Here is a 23,728-nt window from a genome sequence, read left to right on the forward strand (position 1 = left end):
AAGAAAAGAATTGGTAGAGAAAATTCATATTACTTGCTAGGAAGGGTGAAACTAATAAGGGAAATCAGCATGTTATAGAATCTGTGCAGTTTCATAGATGAACAGGACTTTTACCCAGAGCTGAAAGTCCACTTAAATTTTATCTCAACTGATAAACATAGAAGGGGTTGCTAGAAACTGTTTTGAAGACTCCTCTGTGCGTAATGTGATCTTCAGGTAAAGGTAATTCAGAAGAATACATAACTTCCTTGACACTGGAAAACAACCCTCCAAACTCCGTGCTGCCAATAACTCTATAGCTAGCACAGCTAAGAAATCCTGTAAACAACATTGAAAAATAATTATTTTCAGGTGCATCTTTCCAGTTTTCTTTTTTAACAGCATCCCCTCTACTGAGCTTCTACCAAAGCCTTTGCTTTGGTAGAATAAAACTTTCTGTTTCCATTTAAATCTTGTCCTATATTTTGGGAAATTTTTGTTTTGATTAACATGAATATAACAATAACACATTGAAGGTGACAAATCTAAGTCAAGTGATGTTGTAGAGTGTCTGCAATGCAAGAAAACTTGGAGATCGCTCAGATTGATACGCACTTGCATTTGCTGATGCCAGTAAGGAAAGCTGTATTGTGAAGGGTCAATGAGGAACAAAAGACTTCTCAATTTCCCTGACAAGTGCCCTTTCCTAGTGCTCTTCTGGCAAAATACAAAGAGTAGAATGAACACAAATACAGGTGTATTCACAGCTCCAGATTGGATTTTGAAACCTAGAGACAGTCCTCAGTAAGGAAAGACAACTGAGATGATACATTGCCATATCTGAAGTCATCTTCTTGTGTCTTTTCAGAAGCTTAATACCTGCTTGCCCTTAGAGCAAGACTTAAGTAAGGAACTTCACACGGGCAGGAACAGCATCTCTGTAAGAGCCACCTCAAGTGCCCAGATACGATTAAGCACAGAGGACTGATGGGGAGCAAGAGAAACACTTACGTTAACACAAGAAAGGACAAGAGACACACATGATTTATCATTAACATCTTTTGCGAGTAGCATCCAAGACTCAAAGCATTCATCTCATTTATACTATTACTTACTGCTTTCTCAGGATAATAGGTAGAACTTTAAGGTGTATGTAAAGCATCCATCTTCCCTGCAGTAGTCCTTTTTTTATCACAAGAGCAGTACAAACTGGCCCTTGTGTAAGGGAAAACAAACCCCGTTATCTCTTGTAAACAGCTTTCCCGCAACTTTGGGATACACCTCAGCCAACAGCTTCTGCTTCTGCATTTTATTCCTTCCCTGCAACGCTCATGCAGTAAAAGCAGAACATGAAACAGTGAAGTCTTTAAGCCCACCATGCTCCTCTTCGACAAGGTATGCATTAGCCAAACACAGCTTAACTGGATGTAATTCTCTGGCCTATTGTATTTAGGGGGGGGGGAACAAAAAGACTGAGTAATTCCTTCTAGTCTTAACCTCTATCAGTTCTGTGTGTACTGGAGAGAGGAAAAGCATTGTATAATAATCAAGTAAGGTCTTCCGTAGAGAAGAAAGTCTGTGTGATTTCAAATGGAAAAACAAAACACAGCTACTTCAGCAAGACACCCTGTAATAACAAGGTAAAATAAACCATCATCTATCTATTAAGCTGTGATTGCTATTTGTCCGTTGTGTTTCTTCCCTCTTCTGATGGACATCTTAATGTTCCTTGTAATAAATTTTCAGTGGTGCACTAGTGACCTTATTTTCTCTGCATTTGTAAGAAGTCAGGTAAGAGGCTGGTGAGGTTGATATGGATCCAGACAAGACAATCTTATTGTTGCTAGCCAAAGAGTCAGAAAACACACTTACTGTCACTTCCCTCTTCAAGTTGAAGGAGGCTATTTAAGACTGCATGGACAAACTGCATTTACTTGGCTGAGCTTTCAACTTGAGGTGAGGTAGGTGTCTGCTGACTCAAAGCATTAAAGTTAATGTTTAATGAAAAAACTCTTCTACCATGACACCACAGAAATGGGATAAATGTCAATGTTTTCAAAAAAACTTATTCAGCTCAAAGTTCAGGAGATCTAAGAAATATTTCTGTCCCAGTGTGCAGGCAAGCTGCACCTTATCCTACCTTTCTGGTCTCTGTAGCTATGTAGCTATGTAGCTACGTCCACAATAAGAGTATACACCAAGAAGTAGCTTAAAGATTAGCATGCTTCCAAGTCATGCTCCACAAATTCACATCATTGGCTGAGGGATACTCATAGTTCAGACTTCAATGAACTGAACTCAGAGTTTTAAATAACATCACTTCTCTTCTAGGAGGCATCCTGAGGCTGGTTTGAGCCTGTGTCAGCCAACAAACATGACCAAAAGTGCACTGAGCGCCAGGTCCTTGCATTCGCCTGACCTATTTAGCCTATTTTAGTTATCTTCCTTTAAGATTAAATAACTGCTCTTGGGAGTTTCTGTTTCTCTCTTCTGACTTAAAAGGGAAGTATAACTGATTAAGTCAGATACAGAAATGTATAGCATATGTCTGGTCAGGTGAACACCACTCCTAATGATGCTTGAGGGCATTCTGTAAGAAGATTATTAAATGCAGCTTCTTTCTCATTCTTTAGGTAAGGATACTGCTCAAACTACCCCTTTACCTCTTATTTTTATTTGTCTGGAAGCTTGAAAGTCTGCCATAACTTTTCACATTTATTTACATAAATGCTGTGATACATCACCAACACCATATTTTTCCATCAGATGGAAAGGTAGGATGAAAAACCCAACGGCCATTTAAAAGACAAATACCCAAAGTTAATTAGTAGATCCAGGTGTGCAACAATATTTACCAAAGAACACCCTCGCTTCTTCCATTGTATTTATAGCCATCATAATTGGGCTGAAGTTAATCGGGAGACACACAGGAATTTCCTAGACAGTAAAGGCCGGCAGCTCACAGTGTGTGCATTTTTGATTGCCCTATGCAGCAACTGGATGGACATGAAAGACTGCTGGCCTTTGAAATTAGATGTTGCAGGTGACTGTTCCCCATCACCTGGCAAGCCTGTGTCAGAAACAAGACAATCAGAAAAAAAGATGGGAATGACAGAGACAGCCATTGACATGGAAGTTGCTTCAGCTGGAAAACATATCAGGCCAAAATGCAGGACTTGATTCTCCCATGCACAAAGTTTCCACTGTGATGTAGGGCTGCAGGTTCAAGACCTTGTTTTCATGACTTAACAGGATAAACATTTTGTGTGCTTCATAGAAGGTATGATTGAGGGCCCACAGCCATCTGTAAAAGTTTCTCCAATTAATAGGGAACTTCATTCATACAAATTACCTAAAGGAGGAGGAATGCTCTCTTTTCCTCTGGAGAAATTAAACTGTTTCTCTTTTGAGCTGTGTATTCAGAGGACAGGGTTTGCAGATCACCATCAGTGCCTAATACTTCCCAAGATTTCATTTCACTCTTTTCTTTGAGAAACCCACCCAGTGCACAGCAGATCTGGCAGACAGAGGAGTCTGCATGCTGCAAACATGCCATTTCCCTGTCCTGTGAAATTCTCATCAGGTTTGGATGAGCTACAAGGGCTTTAAAACTGCCATTTTCCTTCAGCGCTGGGGGTAGAGCAGCATCTTGTCATGGTCACAAAGATCAGTCCACGCTTTTGCAGAGGAAAACTGAAACTGTTCTCCCTGCCACAGCTGCTTCAGACTCAGGGTATGGTTATTTACCTTCCTTCCCTTGGAGAGGCTTGAGGAGAATGTCTAAAAGACCTGCCATTTCCTGAAGCAGTCCCCAGACCCAAACATGACACAAGCCAAAGCCCATCTCAACAGGCAAAAAGTGAGGCAGTGAGGCAGGCCAGACTGGGTTTTCCCAAAAAGTTCAGCAAGCAAAGTAGCCCAACTCCACCCTCTGGATAAAGTATCTTCTTCCACCTGGCAGCTAGTGTCAGTCCTTTTTGCTTAAAGTTAGTAATATCTGAAGTTAAATTTGACAGATTAAGCCTTGCTAATGGTGAGAGAGAAGCATTTCATTTATTTAGAAGAAGAAATATTGGAGTGCATAGATATTGGAATGTAATTTCTTCAGAGTCCCTATTCTCATGTAAATCACCTATACATGTATAGGGGCCATTTACCTGTGGCTGCTGGACATCAGTTCACCTCACCAGGAAAATAGCTAAGTTGCTCTTTCTGGTCAAAGAAAGAGGAGAAAAAAAAAATAACAGGGGGACTGGGGCGGGGGGGGCAGGAAAACTAGGCACTGGGCAGTCTGCTAAGAAGACAATGTGAAGTTTGCTAAATCTAATTCTTAAGGACTGAATATTCCAGTTGCACTGGTACATCAGCTGTCTGGCACAAACAGGCCAGAGCACAACTTTTGTTTGCACTCTCAGGTGACAGATCCCCGTCTCATCCACTGCACAGGTCACGTGAATTACAGCAGAGTAAACGAGCACATTTGGCAAGTCCTTGAAACTCTTGGGTGAAAAGCCTGGTCCTAAGTCAAGTTTCTAGAGTTTGGATGCTTAAATCTGAACTACTCACCAAAGGCTTGCATTATAATCAATGAAGGGAAATGAGAATCTCTAAAACATTCAGCATCTCTTCCTAAGACAACTTTTTTAAGAGAGTTGAGACTAAGCATTTTCTTGAGTTACACATAATTTCCCACTAACTACGAAGGCAGTATAACATGACCAACTTAGACATGCACGCATAGTCTTTCAATACAGATTGTATGTCTTTGTGTGTGTTTATGTACCTGCATGCAATTTAAGATATAAAGTAATACTCTCAGAGAAAGTCCTGATTGAATGAACTTGACTTGACCCATTTTAAAATTTAAACATTTATTAAAAGGCACTTTCCCCAATAAGATTTCAACAAGGAGCCTTTTCTGCACCCCTGAAAGGACTTAATAGAAGGATTGCACGTCATGTGAGATATTCACTGGGGAAAACTTTATGTAAGGAATAACACAAGATATTCATGTCTGACCTATGGGTAAAAAACAATGAACTTCACTCGTGATTTTGTTCTTTTTTAATCACTTCCTGTGCAAATGAAGGAGCTCACAGGTCCTTACAATCAAACATGGCCATCTGTCTTATCCTGTGGTACAGCAAGGATAAGCAATAGCTTTTTAACAAAGCTCTGCTTCCTCTCTTTGAGCTGTTCAAATGAAATACAGTCGCTACAAATTAAAAATACATATATGCTTATTTTAGCTTTGCCACTTGCAAGTTTGACTCTGTGATAGACTGGTATGTTCTTCTTGCTAAATAATTTGGTTTCCATTCCAAATCCATAGACCCATTTTCAAGGAGAAAGAGCTGAGATCATTTTAAGCTTAGTCTGGACAATGGTCTAATTCTACCTCTATACTAGAGAACTCAACAGTGGCAGGGCTTTTATCCTCCCTAAGATTACAACAGCAGTGTCAAGCAGACTTAATCGAGGAGTTACCATGAACAGGGCACCATTATTAAAAGGTGCATGGTGTCAGCCACCCTGTTTGGCAGGCTAAAGATTGCCAAATATATAAATTGGCCTCAGAACCAGAGAAATGGCCGCGGCACTGCTTGGTACACCAGTATAGATGAACCCTAAAAACCTGAGTTCTTTCAGTCTCATAGCACATGAGCAGTTTTCCAACAGTAGTCTCACCAGGATAGCAGCCCAAGGTTACATCACCTCCCAGCACCTATAGATTATACCGATTTTTATACCCAAGGACTGACACGGCTTTTTATTGCTGTATCCTAGCACTACTACTTCATGACCAATTAGTCTGCTACCGCAATATCATCCCTCTTTTTAGCAATTTTTCATTAAATAAAGGCTCCTACCATACAATTTTGACCTATCTTCTGAATACTGGATTAACAGAGGCCAAGTTACTTAGTATCACATCAAGAAAATGTTTTATCCACAAAACTTTTAAGAGTCAAGGCAAATCTTGACAAGCAATGTGAATCTCAAGAGCAAGTGATCATCCAACAGTAATCTAAGTGAAATTTAATTTACTCCTTTATTCATGAGAAAGCTTACAAACTGAGCTGTTTAAAATCATTTAAGAAATTTGGTCTCTGACTTATTTTCATCAATCTGAGGAAAATGCAAAAAACAATAATTAAAGTTGAAAAAGAATCTGTTTTTTTTCAAATTCTTTTTAATAATCTACAGCTTTATTTTCTAACAACTAGAAATATTCTTATTTTCTTATGAAGAAGTATAATTATTTTCTTTTTAAATAACAGTTCACAATGAGAACTTGTGCTTTATGAGTACTTCATTCACTGTGAAATAAGTACCTCTTCAGCCGGCTGAAAGACATTCTCTTTGTCTATCATATCCTATATGAAGAGATAGGAGATTAACCATGTTTCATATAAGATGAAAAATTATTTACCTTTTAAAATGAAAGCTACAACTTGAAGAAATGGTTGACTACAGGGAACCCAATTGCATGTCGTTGTGTTCCTTACTACGTGCAGCAAACCAGGCTATGTGAGATTTTCTTCTAGGCTGCTTCCTTTTTAAAATACATATAAGACAGTGAGAAGCATATCTGTGGCTAAATGAGCTGGTTTGCATTACAAACTGAAAAAATATCTAAGCCAGCACTTCATGCACAGAAATAGCCCGGGAAATAGGAATCGCTATATTGACCCATACTGTTTCCCTCCCATAGTGGGTGTGACGGTGTGTTTGCCTGTCTCTCTGTTTCTTTTTTTTTTTTTTTTTTGCTGTATCACCCAGATCCACTGGATTAGGCAGCTCCGCTGACGGCAAGCGTCCTTTATCAGGCTCTCACAACCTCCTGCTCTCCTGCGCTGCCTTCAGCCTTTGACACCAACATGAGGTTCAAGTTCTCGATCCTGGCTCTTCTTCTGGAAGTGATCATCATTGTTTTGTTCGGAATATTTGTGGAGTATGACACCAGTGATGTCTCCCAAACTTTATACCCATGTAAGTGTTGCTGTCTAAGATTTATAGACGTTAGAATTTCTTTAAACTAATCCTAAGCAAGATTTCTGAATAACTTATGAGACCTACTGATATAGCTGGAAAAGAAAGGCATGCTTTGGGGCAAACAAACTTTTTCTGAGGTGTGAAAGCAGCAGGCTTCAAAGACAAATTCAAGTTGAGCACATATAAAATTCTGAAAGTAGCTAACTGCTGAGAAGTTAGCTGTTCTGGGAAAGGGGAGTCCTGAAAATAGTCCTAGTGTTCGCATAGCAGGTTAAAACTCGGGGAAATATTAATTGCTTTGAAAAATTTTAGCATTTTCCAGAGATGGATGGCAGAGCTTCTCGCCGGCCCTTCTATCCTGATTACTGTATCAAATAATGAAAATGAACGGAACATTTTATTACTATCATCCAGGTTTCAAAAGGTTGTTTTATGAGAACACGGAAATTGGGCAGCATATTCATCATCATTACAAAAAAATTTTGCAGAAACTGGACTCCACGAAGGGCAATAGCTTTTGTCAGAAGGTGGATAACCCTCTCCTATCTTTCAAAGCAGTGGCTCAGTTGTAGACAGTAATGGTTCAGCCTGCAAACGTTTCCGTTGATTTGTTGTTCTGCAAATGCTTGATGAAGTTCGGGGAGGAAGCTTTTGGCCTGAGAAGTAACTACTTCTGCTGACTTCTGCCACCCTCCTCCTCCTCCTGCAAAGATCAGACTGTTGTAAATATATAGAAAAATAAGTCTGCAGAGGAGCAGCCTGTGTCTTGCTGGCAGTATTGAAGGTTTGTTGTTCTTCTTCTTGGCTCTGATGTCTCAATGACTTGTAGCTCTAATTGCAATCCTCTTAATGATCATAACGGTACAGAACTCCTTGCTTGTATGTAATATCCATGTAATTTTGGATGTATCCCTCTTTTTGTCTCGTTCCAACTGGCCTTTCAGTGACAGTTGGCCTAGGCAAAAACTATGCCAGAGACCACACTAATAATTTGAGAGCACAGACAATTGTACTGTGGTACTGTTATTTTATCAACATAGCTATTGCCTAAAACACCTGTCCAACTACCTCTTCTCTGACTCTACCCCCAAAAAAACCCACGACAACAACAAATGCAGCCACAGAACAATAGTGCTTTGGGCATCTTTGTATAATTAGGTAAGTCAGAAGGACGTTTTCTAGCACATGGATCCATCAGACTCAGATTAAGGTCTGTTTGCCCTGCAAGAACACAGAAAATTACTTTCTCCAGTCTGAGCATCATACCTGCTGGCTCTGGTACTAAATTAAGCTGCATTTTCTCAGAGTCCCCCTTACCAAGGAAACTAAAGAAAGGTGCATGGGATCCTCATGCTTATGCCAGTAGTTTAATAGCCTTCAGTGGTCCCTTACAGTGCTGTGGTGCATTTCTTAGTAAACCTCAAGTCATCTTCTGGATGGAGACTGCCTGTGCCACACGCAACACTGTGGGTCCTGTATTTCCAGGGGAGATCCCGGAATAGCCTGTTCTCTCACTAAAAAAAACCCTCTCTCAGCCCTTGTGTGGAGCCCTGGTTTTTAATTTAATATCTCCTTTTTAAAAAGGTGTCAGAGAGAGGGCAGGACCCTCATCAACATCACAGAGAAAAGGGTTCTTGTCACCAGACACTAACAATACAATATAGGCCTTTAAATGTAATATGTCCAGTTAGGGTTCACCTATAGCTATTCCTTCGCTAATACAAGTGTCTAAAATATGTGGAAGGAATTGCCTGCTGTCTTCCACGCCTTTCTGCACAGCCAGTGTATGACTATGTTATACCTGCACACTGTCCCCCAGCTGTCCACACTGTTGAACTGCTAGCAAGCTTCTGGCATGGTTTTGGCTCATGCAAACCAGCACCTTGACCTCCTCCTAGGTATAGCTTTAGGTATAACATAGATCAGGGACTACTCTCAATAAGTAGTACAGGTGGGAACAGTGTTTTGGGAGGGAAGAGCATGTAGCTGTACAGGTGTGAGTCAAGCTATGCCATTTGCTTTTTGGCCAGGCTGGTCGGTTTACCAGTAGAAACATAAACTAAGCAAATACCGCAGATGTAATGTTGTGCTTTTAGATGCTGACCTAAGAGTAGATGAATCTCATTTACAATAAACAAGTGGAAGAAAAGCAGGATTTCCTAATACCTGTGTTTTCACTTTCAGGCCCTCTTTCCCTCAAACATCCCTGTCTACAAAGTGCACACAAGAGCACAGTTTGTCTGAGGACCTGGCAGAAAGTTAATGCTATGGTTGTATACATGTGTTAGGGCATATCCTGAGCCAGGACTTCCCCTGAGTTCACAAAATGATGGGTTCAAACTGCTTCCCATGCTATCCCCAGGGATGTTAACCCATCTGTACCTCATAGATTTAGTTGTTTCATCCAGGGGCCAATTTATATTCCCAGAACTGCAGTGCAGGGCCTGCTTTTATATGCCTTAAAAACCTCAGCACTATGAATCCAAGATGTTTCAGTATTTTTGGACTGAAGAAAGATGAAAATAATAATTGACGATCACCATAGTTTTGCACTCAGGTAAGGGGGCCTGAGATGAGATCATACCCAAAGCAGAGCTTTGTATTATATCTATTTCTGGTGGATGCAAGTACAGGCATGGCGAATTGGATGGACAACTTCAGGTGTGCTTTGCCACTGGAACAGGAGGACAAGGGTGTGTGATGGTTTTGCAAGTACTCCTAGAGGATTTCTTTAGTGCTGGTATCCTGTACGTAATGTCCTGTGGTTGATCCATGATTCATGGCTTAGGGAAACTGATGTTCCACTTCTGTTCAGGGTTCTACTCTTTACTCCTTTAGACAGAGCAAAATCACGGTTTTAATATAAACCTAGATGCCAGAAGCATCTTTGCGTTGAGATTGACCACCATGAGGAGACCTTGCAGTTGAATTAATATGCTGGTCTTGGGCAGCCTTGCAGAATCATGTTCAGGATCTGCTGGAGTGTTTTTCCCAATCTTTATTTTCCTGTCTCACAGAACGGAAGTACTATGTTTTGTTAAACACAACTAGTTACTGAAACAGTTTATTTCAAATTGTGCTGTTTTCTCCATCATTTGAAATCATTCCAGACCTACTCTTCTTTAAAAGAATGCATAAGAGGTAGTTAAAACACAAGATATAGGCTAGATTAGTTGAAGGTCTTCACTCAGTCTGTGAAATTTGTCCTCAACATCCATGAATTAACCCAGTTTTAACCAAGACTTTTCATCTTTTGTGTAAGTAAGTGCAGATAGCTTTAAAACATTTATATGAATCCTGGCTAGCCCTCAGGAGGACCCATGATTACATGTCAACCAGCTGGTTGTTTCAAACAGAATTGCTTCTAATCTTCAGGGCTGGGGTCAGATTTCTAAAAGCACCTTTCAAAAGAGACTTGACAAAGACATTTGAAGGAGAGTTGCTCTAGATGTGCAGTCCACCACCACGGTCAAGTCAGGCATGAAGCCACAGCTCTGCGTTCCTGTGGCACAGGCTGCTGCAAGCTGGGAGGCTGCACAGACAGATGTATCTGTCAAATGATCTTGCACTTTAATATCCTTTTTCTAAACACCCCCTGCTGACTCCCTCTGACACAGGAATAGGGGCAAATTAAGCTGTGTTTGGGGTTCTGCATCCACTAAGACACTAAGACACTGCACTAGGCATGCAGAAGCCCTATTGATGGGCACTGAGAATTAAACTCCTGTTATCAAGGTGCTTTTGAAACTGTTCTTTTGCTCACGTGTAGAGTCAGGTTACTTAAGTGGCAAAGCATCTTTTACTAATCTAGATATGATTTACTGAGATGTTGTACACATGAATGGGATTTTGATGAGAACAATTCACTTGCTTTGTCTGCAATGATTTAACCAGGAGATTGCAAACAGGAGCAAGTAATATGCTGAATGCTAACAAACCATAAGAAAGACTGGGAAAATATTCTTACCTGGAGCTAACTACCCTGAATGGGCAAAACTAAAACTTTATTAGAAAGTCCATGGCATAGGCTGATTAAATAATAAAAAGAGCAGAAGTAGGTAATTTTCAAACGTACCCCTCATTTTGTGCATGAAACTCGTGTGATATAAACTGAAAACTGTTGAAGTTGTATATCACTTTGACTTGTCATGTTAAGAGTTTATTTAATACATTTCCATTTTCTTCTGCTAAAGTCAAACAAAAAGGCTACTTTTGTAGATGTTGCTGTGCAGTTTTTATGGATTTGCCCTCTAGTTCTGTATTTTTTTGGTAACATTAACAAGCTTTTAATAAAGTAGTTTTACAAGAGTCAGACAAATAACCCGGGCCACTTCTCAAATGCAAATGTGATGATCCCACAGATTACTGGGTGAATGGTCACTCACAGAAAATTATTTCTAGAAGGGGAGAAAAATGCTTGTTCAGCATCCAGTTTCCAGTTATCCTCAAAAAAGAGGGGGAGAGAGCTAAGGTCACTCCTTCCCTTATTTGAGACGACCTTTCTCATGTGACCTGCCAGCATATTTTTGTCCCTCTTAAAAAAAAAAAAGGTGGCTGATCATCTGTACCTGAGGTCATCAGGATGGTGTTTAGAGGAAGGCTGGGAAGGCTATCCACTCTCAGCCCTACCGGCACCTAAACACTGCTATATGTTTTCCAAGACATTTGAAGGAGAGTTGCTCTAGATGTGCAGTCCACCACCACAGTCAAGTCAGGCATGAAGCCACAGCTCTGCGTTCCTGTGGCACAGGCTGCTGCAAGCTGGGAGGGTGCACAGACAGAGGTATCTGTCAAATGATCTTGTACTTTAATATCCTTTTCCTAAACACCCCCTGCTGACTCCCTCTGACACAGGAATAGGGGCAAATTAAGCTGTGTTTGGGGTTCTGCATCCACTAAGACACTAAAAACTTTGCTGCTGGTAGGATCAGGAAGGTTGTATTAGCATTGGTTTGTATTGTCCCCAGCCATATCTTTTTTATCTCTTGCCAGGTCCTCTGAAGCAAGGGAATATGTTGAGCTCTAAACAAGACAGTCATTTTCACACAGCATTGCAATACAAAATATGCAAGTATATCAAAAGCAGAAGCCCAAATGGGGTAATTAAGTTGATTTTTTTAAAATAAGTAGTAAGCACAACACAAGAGTTTGGATAGTAGTTCTGGAAATTGAGTAACATGGAGGAAAATGGGAAGCTTCCAAAGGACTGCAGGGGCCTCAAAAATCCCATCACCGGCTATTATTGAAGTCAGGAGATAAGTGTGAAAATGTCCAGCCTAAAGAGGAAGCAAAAGGGTTGGGGATGTCTGCGAACCACCTGCATTTCTATGCTGTTTCTTACATGCGTGTAGCCCAATGTAAAGGGTCTTACTACATGCATGTATGTATTTCAGTGGTGGGCCAGGGCTGGAATATGGCAGGGCAAGTATAATAGAGTTTATTAGGAATCTCCAGTAACATTATACTTCTGGGCCCTCTTTTGGCTAAACATGGTAATGCATATAGCAAAACTATAGCAACGCTGAAAGTACGTAACTGGGAAATGTAACTTCAAGCCAAATATTATACTAACCAGGTCAATGTTTCAAGTTTTTCCCGCATATTTGCATGTAAGAGGCAATGAAATAGAAATGAAAAGAAATAGTTTCTCTATAATGAGGTTCTTACTAACAATACAATCAGAGAAAAAGCTTTAATTACAGGACTCAAACCTGTTTGGTGTAGAGTCCATTAAATCAAATAAAACACTTCAGAGTAACAAAATCTTTTAAAATACAAAATATCCATGTTGTGGTGATAAACTCAGTTTGTATTAAAAAGCCTAAAAAAGGAAATTAAAAACCAAAAACTTAAAAAAAAGTAGAAAAAGAACTAGCCTTATTTTAACAAATTTAATATTTGGGGAAAAAAACATATTTGAAGGAGGGCTAAGTATATGCTGATTAGCAATATTAATTTACTAGTTTAGACATTACCTTAAATGCCTTTTTCTTTTACCCAGGTAAAGAAATCAATCTCTTGTACAGTAATTTTTAGGGATCACAAACATACCTTTGCACTGGGCCAACTAGCACTCTACCAAACAAATCCCATGTACAATTTTGGAGTTAGCCAGAACACGCTGGATGTGACAACCTTTATTTGAGGGGGAAGAGAACTCTTCTATAAGGACATGTAGCTGTGATGTTCCAGGTAGCTTCACACGCAGAGAACACATCCAGACACATGAAATTTGCTGGTATAGCGAATAAATACTTCAATAATTGGGTCTTGCATTTTCCAGACACTCAATCTTCAACTAGTAGACTGGTCATGAAGTGGGGAAGGATGGATCGCATTAATGACATGAGTTTGGAACTCTTCTCTTTTCTATTGAATTCTCATTTGTCCCTAGCTTTCCTCCCTTCATAGTCACTCTTCATAGTCACTACACAGACATGTTTTCCCTTCAGTCTTTCAGGATGTCCATGTGATGATATTTGTTGGATTTGGTTTCCTGATGACCTTTCTGAAGAAATATGGATTCAGCAGTGTTGGTATCAACATGCTCATTGCTGCCTTCGGTCTACAGTGGGGAACCCTGATGCAAGGATTTTGGCACATGGAAAGAGGGAAAATTCATGTTGATATCAAAAGGTACATGTGAATTTACCAAAACTGACATTTCTATCCCTTAAGATATCAGCAGAAGCCATAAACTACAACATCTGTGGGATCAGACTTCTAAGTTCACTGAAATTTGATTGAGCCTTACTGTCCACCTCTCAACATTCATCTGCCCTTCACCTCTAAAGGGGCAACACCTGGTGCACTGGGCCAAGGGAACCAAAGGGTGGGATGAAATTTGAGGTGCTATGTTACATGTGGGCCACAGGTGATGTAGAGTGACTGCTTTGAATCTCTGGAGCTGTGGAAGCTGGAAGATTTCCAGCAGTAGCACACCACCTCCTGCATCCAGCAGGCATGAAAGGGTCTGTCCTTCCATGACATGAGGGGTCACAGAAGAAATGCTGGAACAGTGTGTCTATCCACTCATGAGGTTTTCTCCTACATCTCAAGAAATTATTTGCATGAGCACCATACTGCAGTAGGTTTGGGACCCCAATCATAGAATAAAAGACCTCATGAGCAATGTCTCTAGACATTTTTAATCCCGCTCCCATTCATCTGTCCTGCTTCTACCAAGGTCTCACAGTGTTTTCTACAGCTGCAGTTCTGTTTTCTGAGATAACTTGTAGACAATTTTGAAAGGAACAACATCGTAACGTTACTGAGGGAGAAGCAGAAATAATTTAAGTAGCTCCTTAATGCTTACAGACAGGCAGAGGACCTGTAGAGGACCCATAAGTTAGTGCCCCTCTGTGCTGCAAGTTTTTGACCAATTTGTGTTTTTATATATCTTTGCCATTCCCCATAACCTGCTAATGCTGGTCCTTCCTGACAGGTAGTGAAAATATGATGCACAGTGATAGAAAGGCATGCAAGGCTTTTGAAATGAGATAAACCATCTGACCAAAGCTAAGAGCTCCCTGTCATCTTTGGAGTTCAAGTGACAGTCAGAGCTGGAAATATCCCTGCACATCCGTAATACACATCTCATCTGACCTTTCACTGTAATTTCAACCAGCTAAGCACATATATGGTATAAGCAGGATGTAACCTTCCCACACTTTTTCCTCAGTAGCTGGTAAGATCCCTACAAAACCCATCTGGAAAGGTTTGATTTAATTTTCATCCACAAAGACGATCTTGATAATTTTATATCTGAAGAGTTAAAGCTTTATCATTTTAATGATATGACAGGTTTGATATTACAGCCTTATTTCAGGTCTCTTTAAACTGATTTTCTTTTTTTCCTGTGTTTTTGTTTTGCTTTGTTTTTACTCATTTTCTTAACTTCAGCATGATAAATGCAGACTTCAGTACAGCAACTGCTTTGATTTCATTTGGAGCAGTCCTGGGGAAAACAAGTCCTGTTCAGATGCTGATCTTAACAATTCTGGAGATCACAATCTTCGCATGCAATGAACATCTAGTTACAAAAACACTTCAGGTACAACTATTTAGCAATAACTGTTTTCTGTTTATAACAAATGCTTTCACTTTGTAATACTTCCAGTTTACGTATTCTAGGTTCTAGTTTCTACCATAGAAAATAAACCATTAAAGTCATCCACACTTCTCCTTCATCAAATCCTCATCTTTATGCTGTGTAAAACCTGTGGCATTATTTTGGGTCCCTATTACAGGCCACAGATGTTGGAGCCTCAATGACTATCCATGTTTTTGGAGCTTATTTTGGTTTGGCCGTAACCCTAGTTTTGTATCGTCCTGGTTTGAAAAACAAACATGAAAATGAAGAATCTACCTATCATTCAGACATATTTGCCATGATTGGTAAGTGAAGCAATAGTGAGTTGTTCATCAGTTGTTCATCCCTCTTTCATCCCTATGGTTTAATGATTGCCTATTATTACGCTGCATCCATTTTCTTAAGTACACTCCTAGAGGTGTACTCTTTTTTGTCTGACGCGTGCACAATGTTTTCAGTGACACACATATTCTTACAGTTTTTCCTTGGTTAAAAAAAGGAAAGATCAAATTAAAGATGCATTTTCACTGTGCATTAGTGGTGACTCCCTTTTTCTTATATCTTCTGTTATAAGCAGCATTTCCATAGAAATTGGCCATAATTAAAAGTATTGAGCTGTGCGTGTCCCGCTAATGAATGTTAGAAACCATACATCTATCTGTCCATGAGATCAATTAATAGATCAATTTGCCAGCTAAAACGATCAGTTATATCAATAGATGATAAAGGATTTGCATGTGAACTGTCTTGCTAAAGCATCCTATCCTGGTATGGTTTTCACAGTGGTGAGCTCTGGCAGTGAGTGGGGCATGACGAGAGGTCACAATGTGTTAAAATCTTCCAGTAAGATTTGGCAGAGACCATGAGTCAAAATCCCAGCTGCCAATGTCAAAAGCTTCTGCATAATCTATTATTTCTTCCAGCATTTTGGCTATTTCATGTTTCTTACTGATCATCTTCCTCATTTCTTGTAGCTAGTTCTGTTATGTAGGATCTTTCACATTGAAATATCCCTTGTGACTGAATAGTCTTTGTTTCATTTTGACTTATATTCATCCAGGTACCCTGTTCCTTTGGCTTTTTTGGCCCAGTTTTAACTCTGCCATTGCATCTGAACCAATTTACCAGACTAACGCAATTGTCAACACTTACTATTCCTTGGCTGCATGTACTGTCGTAACATTTGCCCTCTCCAGCCTGGTGGATCAAAGAGGCAAATTCAGTATGGTAAGAATCACATTGCAACCTCTGTTAAATCGAGTCACCCCTCTATAATAGGGATGATTAGGCAGATTCCCAATGTCTGTGAGCTGTCTGGAGCCTTTGCTCATACTGTGGGCAAAATCAGAGCTATTGTTCTTCTAAAAGCTATAATGTAAGATTGGGCTCTGAGGCACCCCACCCTGCTTTAGGTATGTGGTGATTCCTCAGTGGGATCACTGCATCTGGAGAGTGAAAAGCTCTTAGACATTACAGCCATGGTCCTGCTTCCTTGTTCTCTCTTGTCACAGAACCTGCTGGACCATAGAGACATTAGTCCAACGTTCAGGTGGACTTCTGGGTCTTACTCTAAAGAAGATCCTATGTGAGTTGCCATGTTGCAATAGCCAAAAATAAGTCTCTCAAGGCAACGACCTGTTCCCTGGCAATCTCACAGTACAGCTGCACAACAGGCAAAGCCAAACCAGGTTGGGGTTGCCAGGCTGTCAACCTTTCATCTCCTTGCCCTAAAATCCAGCCCTATGTTTTCACCCACTTCTTTCAAGCAGTTGCAGTGTTTATCTAAGCCCAGCGTGAGCAGGCACAGTTCAATGAGCTCGCAGAATTTGCTGCTGTTGTAGGAGGCAGTTCGCACTGGCTCAGCCTGGCTTCTCGAGCAGTCAGATGCAGTTTGCAGTCCACTTTGCAAAAGTTGGACTTCATTAAACTGGCCCCAGTTAAACTGGCTTAGAGCAGCTTTGAACCAACACCTGAACATGTAACAGGGAACCCTGTTTTAAATTCCTGTTCATTATTCATTGGAAAAATCCCACCTGAGGAAAAAGGAAAACATCTATGTGCAAAAAAAGCCCTAAAACAAGCCTCTGTTCCACATATATCACCTCCACCTCTGTACACTCTTTGCAGGTTCTCATTCAAAATGCCACCCTGGCAGGAGGAGTAGCAGTGGGTACCTGTGCTGACCTGTCAATCCACCCTTTTGCTGCCGTGTGCATTGGGAGCATTGCTGGAATCATCTCTGTCCTTGGGTACCACTTCCTGACTGTAGGTATTGAGGATCCACCTCTGCTCTCATTTACTTATTGCTTCATTGGCTTTACTGGAGCTCCCTTGGTTTGCTAGAAAGGGAGTTTAGAAACTGGCTGATACAGTATAGAGAGTAAGTTCTAGATAACGGTTATTTTTAAATCAGTGTGATTTAAATATATGCTTATGAGCTGACTTCAGTCCATCACCTAGCTAAAAACAGAGGAGGATCACGAAGATATTGGAGTTCATTAAAGTTGGGATTTCTGTTCAAGGAGCTGCCAGAATTTTGCTCCAAGCCCATGTTTCAGTGAAATAGGACTAATTACATTTCAGTCTTTTAAACTTTCTAAATAGGTCTGTAATCAAAAAATACTTTTGAAGTATAAAATGGAAGTGTTTCATGTGCAAAACATAGAAACAAAATATTCTGACTAAAACTGTTTAAAGTGGCATTTCGTGATGGAGAAACATTCTGGAAGAAAATACTTGACTAGCAGACTCAGAACAGGCGTGTATGTGTTACTTAGCCACCTCTTTCAACCTTTGCTGCAGTGGCTGAAAAGATTAGGAATATCAGTGGACTGTCATGTGTTTTGTACCATTATATTTATGATGGTAGCTTGGACATTTGTACGATTATACATACATACTTGTTTTTCTCTGCATATAAACAATTGCACAGTGAAGGGAAAGATAGCAGGTTTTATAGCTAAACTTTGCATACGTGAAATAAGTTCAATTGTTTCTTGTACTTCTGCACTACTTTCTTTTGCATATCATTCTAGAGATAATGGAAGACTATAAACTCACTATAAACTTCCTATTTCCCCTCATTTCAGCCTTTGTTGGCATCCAAGCTGAATATTCAAGACACTTGTGGAGTTCATAATTTACATGGTTTACCTGGAATATTGGGAGGTATCGCTGGCATCGTAGTAACTGCGGTAAAAGAGGAAGCTAGGTGAGTTGTAGAGAGAAGAGAGAAAGGAGTTTATTGATTTTGAAGGTCTCTCCTGATTTCCCACCTTCCTTGGATCTAATTATGATTTTTTTTTCAGAAAATGCATCTTTGATTTGATGTCAAACATCGTGTTCTGGTTTAAATAGGACTCTTCTTGACATCCTGCCTTTAACACACTGTTTATATGCCAAGCTTGTTCAAACTAAAAGCTCAAGTAAAAATAAATAAATAAAAAAACAGCATAAAAAACAGCATACAGAACCAGTCAAACATAGAAGAATCTTTATTATGATTCTACAATTACACTGCTGGTAACTGTAAGATTTCCAAGAAAATTGGCAAAATGGGCTATTTGACGATCTTAAAAGACTCCAAGAAGATGAAATGCTGGTCTTCTTAACAAAGGGGAGCATTCTCCAAAAGCTTACAAGATACTAATAACCTTTTCAAAGAACTTGTTTTCATCTGTAGCCTAAAACAAAACTAAAATAAAATCATGATTTCTGTCTTGTACACAGCAATGGCAGGGTATTTTCCTATGAGCCATCTTGTCCAGCAGAGAGCAAGTACAATGTTGTAAGACCAATTATCAGTCTCAAAGTGTAACAATTTTTTGATTGTCAATGGTTTGTTTTTCTGCCCTTTTCAGGCAAGGCATCCGCTTGACTCCTGGCATGCAGGCTGCTGCCCTGGGCAGTACAATTGCAATTGCACTGGCGGGCGGAGCATTGACAGGTCAGTATGATGCATATAGCAACCGAAATATATGTGAATTTCGAGGTTTACCCATGGAGAACTTCAATGTATCGACAATTTCATGTGAATAATACAAAATAGAAAAATAGAAATAATGCATGATGGCACACTGCCAGAAACTTAAATATGGACAAGCAGTTTTCCAATAATTTTGTCTTCAAATGAAGCCTAGATATCTTACTGAATACATGCTGCAAAGACACTGCATTGTATATATAGGAATAGTAAGACGTTGTCATGGTTTAATCTCAGTTGGCAACTAAGCCCCACCCAGCCGCTCGCTCACTCCCCCCCTGGTGGGATGGGGGAGAGAATCGGAAGGGGAAAAGTGAGAAAACTCATGGGTTGAGATAAAGACAGTTTAATAGGGAAAGCAAAAGCCGCGCACGCAAGCAAAGCAAAACAAGGAATCCATTCACTGCTTCCCATGGGCAGGCAGGTGTTCAGCCATCTCCAGGAAAGCAGGGCTCCATCACGCGTAACGGTGACTTGGGAAGACAAACACCATCACTCCAAACGTCCCCCCCTTCCTTCTTCTTCCCCCAGCTTTATATACTGAGCATGACATCCCATGGTATGGAATGTCCCTTTGGCCAGTTGGGGTCAGCTGTCCTGGCTGTGCCCCCTCCCAGCTTCTTGTGCACCTCCAGCCTTCTCAGTCGGTAGAGCATGGGAAGCTGAAAAGTCCTTGACTAGTGTAAGCACTACTTAGCAACAACTAAAACATCGGTGTGTTATCAACATTGTTCTCACCCTAAATCCAAAACACAGCACTGTACCAGCTACTAGGAAGGAAATTAACTCTATCCCTGCTGAAACCAGGACAGACGTTGTTCTGGATGGAATTCTTCTCTAGATTCAGACACTTAAAATTCTGAACAGTAACTAGTTTGAGATTAAGACATATTCATTTAGGTGTCACATGTTTCCATGTGATTGTGGATACTTTCCAAACTAAAATTCAGGCTGAAATAGAAAATTCCAGTCCAAAATCTGGGAAAGGTTCGAGCAATTAAAAACAAGTTCTTATTTGTGTTGACATGAAGAAACCTGCATCACCTCTCATGAGTGACCTGATGTCCCAAGATGGTTGGGCATTTCTGTAGACTAGGAAACGAGTCAGAAAACTCAGATGACTCCCCAGGGCATATCTGAGGAACATTTATTTGGGCATCTTGTCCATTTTTTAACCTCTGATGCTGTTTTTCCTGCAGGTGGTATTCTAAAGCTGCCCTTCTTGGGACAAGCACCTGACCAGAACTGCTTTGATGACTCTGTTTATTGGGAGGTAAGATACAACCTCCCTTTATTTTCATTATGTTGGAAGAGGTACGGCACACTGCAGTCCTGCTCTCCTGGGGTTTGTGGTTTGCACACGAGTCAGCTTTCAAAAATGTTGCTCTGCCTCAGGCTGTGAATTTATCAAGGCCACCTTCAGGATCTTTTTTGGACTTGCTAGCTAGTCATGCCATTTACATTGGACTAACTGTGAACAAAAAGCAGAAATAGAGCCAACAAATTGAGACCTCAGTGGAGCTATTTATCTCTCTTTTAAGTGCTCGCTGTGTCAGGTATCCTCTTCCTTCTCGTAGTTTAGACATGATATTTGCATTTTTGGCTAAATGGTGCAGCTTTTCTAGCGTCACCTAGAATTTCATACTGAATGAAATTTAAAGCACTTCTTCAGTATTCGTAGGGTGAGTCTCCCTTAGGCTGAGCAGAAGCTCTTCTGCTTCCTGTTTGAATGATCTGACCACTGAGGTTGTCGGAAGAAGACGGGCCTCCTGGCACTATTGTTTTATGCATGAAGACACAAACAATGGGGCTGAGAAACAAGTACGTCTGAAATAGCCCTGCTAGGGTCCCTTTGCACTAATGAAGGGATGGCTCTAGATTGCAGTTCATTCGAATCCTTCCAGATCTATGTTAGGTTACATGAATTAAAACCTTGAAAGTCTCTATATTCTCTATATTCCCCACTGATAATGAAAGACCTTTCATCGCCTGCCTCAGATGTAGAGCTCTATACCATAGAGACCTAGATTTGATCAGTTGAGTCCCACATACATCTCTGAGTTGGATGCCTACAATCAAGTGCAGAGCAGAAACTCAGACATACCCTTCCTCTTGGCTAACCTAAGAAGCTCCCTGTACTGTTTGTAGGCTTTCTGCATCTCCCTTCATTACACTGATGACAGATTCTTAATTTAGGCAATCTGTATTTTATCCTTTATGCCAGGACAAACTCAAAAAGGCACGACAAGAAGAAATACATGATATACATTCCTTGTAAATAAAATGTTGTGAACGCAAAATATTTTATTAGTTTTTGTCGTGGTTTAACTTCAGTCGGCAACTAAGCACCACGCAGCCGCTCGCTCACTCCCCCCCACCCGGTGGGATGGGGGAGAGAATTGGAAGAGCACAAGCTAGAAAAACTCGTGGGTTGAGATAAAAACAGTTTAATAATTGAAATAAAATGATAATAATAATAATATGATAATAATAATAATAATACACAAAGCAAGTGATGCACAGTACAATTGCTCACCACCCGCCGACCGATGCCCAGCCAGTCCCCGAGCAGTGGCCCCCCCGGCCAGCTTTCCCCAGTTTATGTACTGAGCATGACGTTACATGGTATGGAATGTCCCTTTGGCCAGTTTGGCTGTGCCCCCTCCCAGCTTCTTGTGCACCTTCAGCCTTCTCAGTCGGTAGAACATGGGAAGCTGAAAAGTCCTTGGCTAGTGTAAGCATTACCTAGCAACAACTAAAACATCGGTGCGTTATCAACTTTGTTCTCATCCTAAATCCAAAACACTGTACCAGCTACTAGAAAAGAAATTAACTCTATCCCTGCCGAAACCAGGACAATATCCACCCCTTATTCTATACCATCTGCGTCATGCTCAAGTCTCATATTTTCCAGTACATTTTCATTAATCACCACCCCTTTATATATATATATATATATATACACACACAGAGATATCATTCCCTTCGTCTGTGGGCCATCCCTCTAAAATGTTCGGTGAGTTCATTTAGTCCATGACTTCGGGCTCCATCTGTCATAATAATCTTTCAGGGCAGGAAAAATGGAGATGGTATGTGGTGTTGGATTGTTCCATGTTGAAGTCAGTTCTGGTACCATCATCACTGTGCTTTGCTTGGTTTCACTGAAGTTATTCTTCATTAGTCTGGGTGATTCTTATTGTAATAACATTAGTATGGCATATAATATTATTAGTATTATTAGTATATCTGTGTATTATTAGTATAACTATTATAACTATAATTAGTACTTAACATCACATAATTCAGATCATTGGCTATTCTCACCCAAAATCAAATCCCCTTGAGGTACACATCGGACTTCCCCATCCTCCCGCATTATCCACCAAGTGCACCCAGGTCCTTGAGCAAAAGCAATCCCATGGATGGGTTTGCCTCTGCCTGAGGCAGGAATAACCCAGACTGTCTTCCCCAGCATATTTTTTATGTGCACTACAGGAACTTTATTCCCATCTACAGTACGTAAAAGTTCTGACTGGGCAGGGCCAGCTCGATTGGCAGATCCCCTAGTGTTGACTAACCAGGTGGCCTTTGCTAAATGCGTATCCCAATGTTTGAACGTCCCGCCACCCATTGCTCTCAGTGTAGTCTTTAACAGTCCATTGTATCGTTCAATTTTCCCAGAGGCCGGTGCATGATAGGGGATGTGATACACCCACTCAATGCTGTGCTCTTTGGCCCAGGTGTCTATGAGGTTGTTTCGGAAATGAGTCCCATTGTCTGACTCAATTCTTTCTGGGGTGCCATGTCGCCATAGGACTTGCTTTTCAAGGCCCAGGATAGTGTTCCGGGCGGTGGCATGGGGCACGGGATATGTTTCCAGCCATCCGGTGGTTGCCTCCACCATTGTAAGCACGTGGCGCTTGCCTTGGCGGGTTTGTGGGAGTGTGATATAATCGATCTGCCAGGCCTCCCCATATTTATATTTCAACCATCGTCCTCCATACCAAAGAGGCTTTAACCGCTTGGCTTGTTTGATTGCAGCACATGTTTCGCATTCATGGATAACCTGGGCTATAGTGTCCATGGTCAAGTCCACCCCTCGATCACGAGCCCATCTATATGTTGCATCTCTTCCTTGGTGGCCTGAGGTGTCATGGGCCCACCGAGCTAGAAATAATTCACCCTTATGTTGCCAGTCCAGATCCACCTGAGCCACTTCAATCTTAGCAGCCTGATCCACCTGCTGGTTATTTTGATGTTCTTCAGTGGCCCGACTCTTGGGTACGTGAGCATCTACGTGACGGACTTTTACAAGCAGGTTCTCCACCCGGGCAGCAATATCTTGCCACAATGCGGCAGCCCAGATGGGTTTGCCTCTGCGCTGCCAGTTGCTCTGCTTCCATTGCTGCAACCACCCCCACAGGGCATTTGCCACCATCCATGAGTCAGTATAGAGATAGAGCACTGGCCACTTTTCTCGGTCAGCAATTTCTAAAGCCAGCTGGATGGCCTTTACTTCTGCAAATTGGCTCGATTCACCTTCTCCTTCAGCAGTTTCTACAACTTGTCGCATAGGACTCCATACAGCAGCTTTCCACCTCCGATGTTTTCCCACAAGACGACAGGACCCATCAGTGAACAGGGCATATTGCTTCTCATTTTCTGGTAGTTCATTATAC

At 40.9% G+C, this 23,728-nt stretch overlaps 1 protein-coding gene across 1 annotated transcript in view; it reads left to right on the forward strand.

The window, feature by feature from the left end:
* Positions 1-1,337: 1,337 nt before the first annotated feature.
* The window catches only part of RHAG (Rh associated glycoprotein), a 29,542-nt gene continuing 7,151 nt past the window's right edge, over positions 1,338-23,728 (forward strand). Inside the window, exons 1-10 of the mRNA XM_076332610.1 lie at positions 1,338-1,374; positions 6,763-6,972; positions 13,428-13,611; positions 14,878-15,028; positions 15,225-15,372; positions 16,128-16,294; positions 17,195-17,332; positions 18,157-18,278; positions 18,928-19,013; positions 20,249-20,322. Of these exons, the coding sequence (XP_076188725.1) occupies positions 6,861-6,972; positions 13,428-13,611; positions 14,878-15,028; positions 15,225-15,372; positions 16,128-16,294; positions 17,195-17,332; positions 18,157-18,278; positions 18,928-19,013; positions 20,249-20,322 (1,182 nt within the window). The 5' untranslated portion in view covers positions 1,338-1,374; positions 6,763-6,860. The remainder of the gene's footprint in view (positions 1,375-6,762; positions 6,973-13,427; positions 13,612-14,877; positions 15,029-15,224; positions 15,373-16,127; positions 16,295-17,194; positions 17,333-18,156; positions 18,279-18,927; positions 19,014-20,248; positions 20,323-23,728) is intronic.

The sequence above is a fragment of the Aptenodytes patagonicus genome, chromosome 3, assembly GCF_965638725.1.
Source record: "Aptenodytes patagonicus chromosome 3, bAptPat1.pri.cur, whole genome shotgun sequence".
NCBI lineage: Eukaryota > Metazoa > Chordata > Aves > Sphenisciformes > Spheniscidae > Aptenodytes > Aptenodytes patagonicus.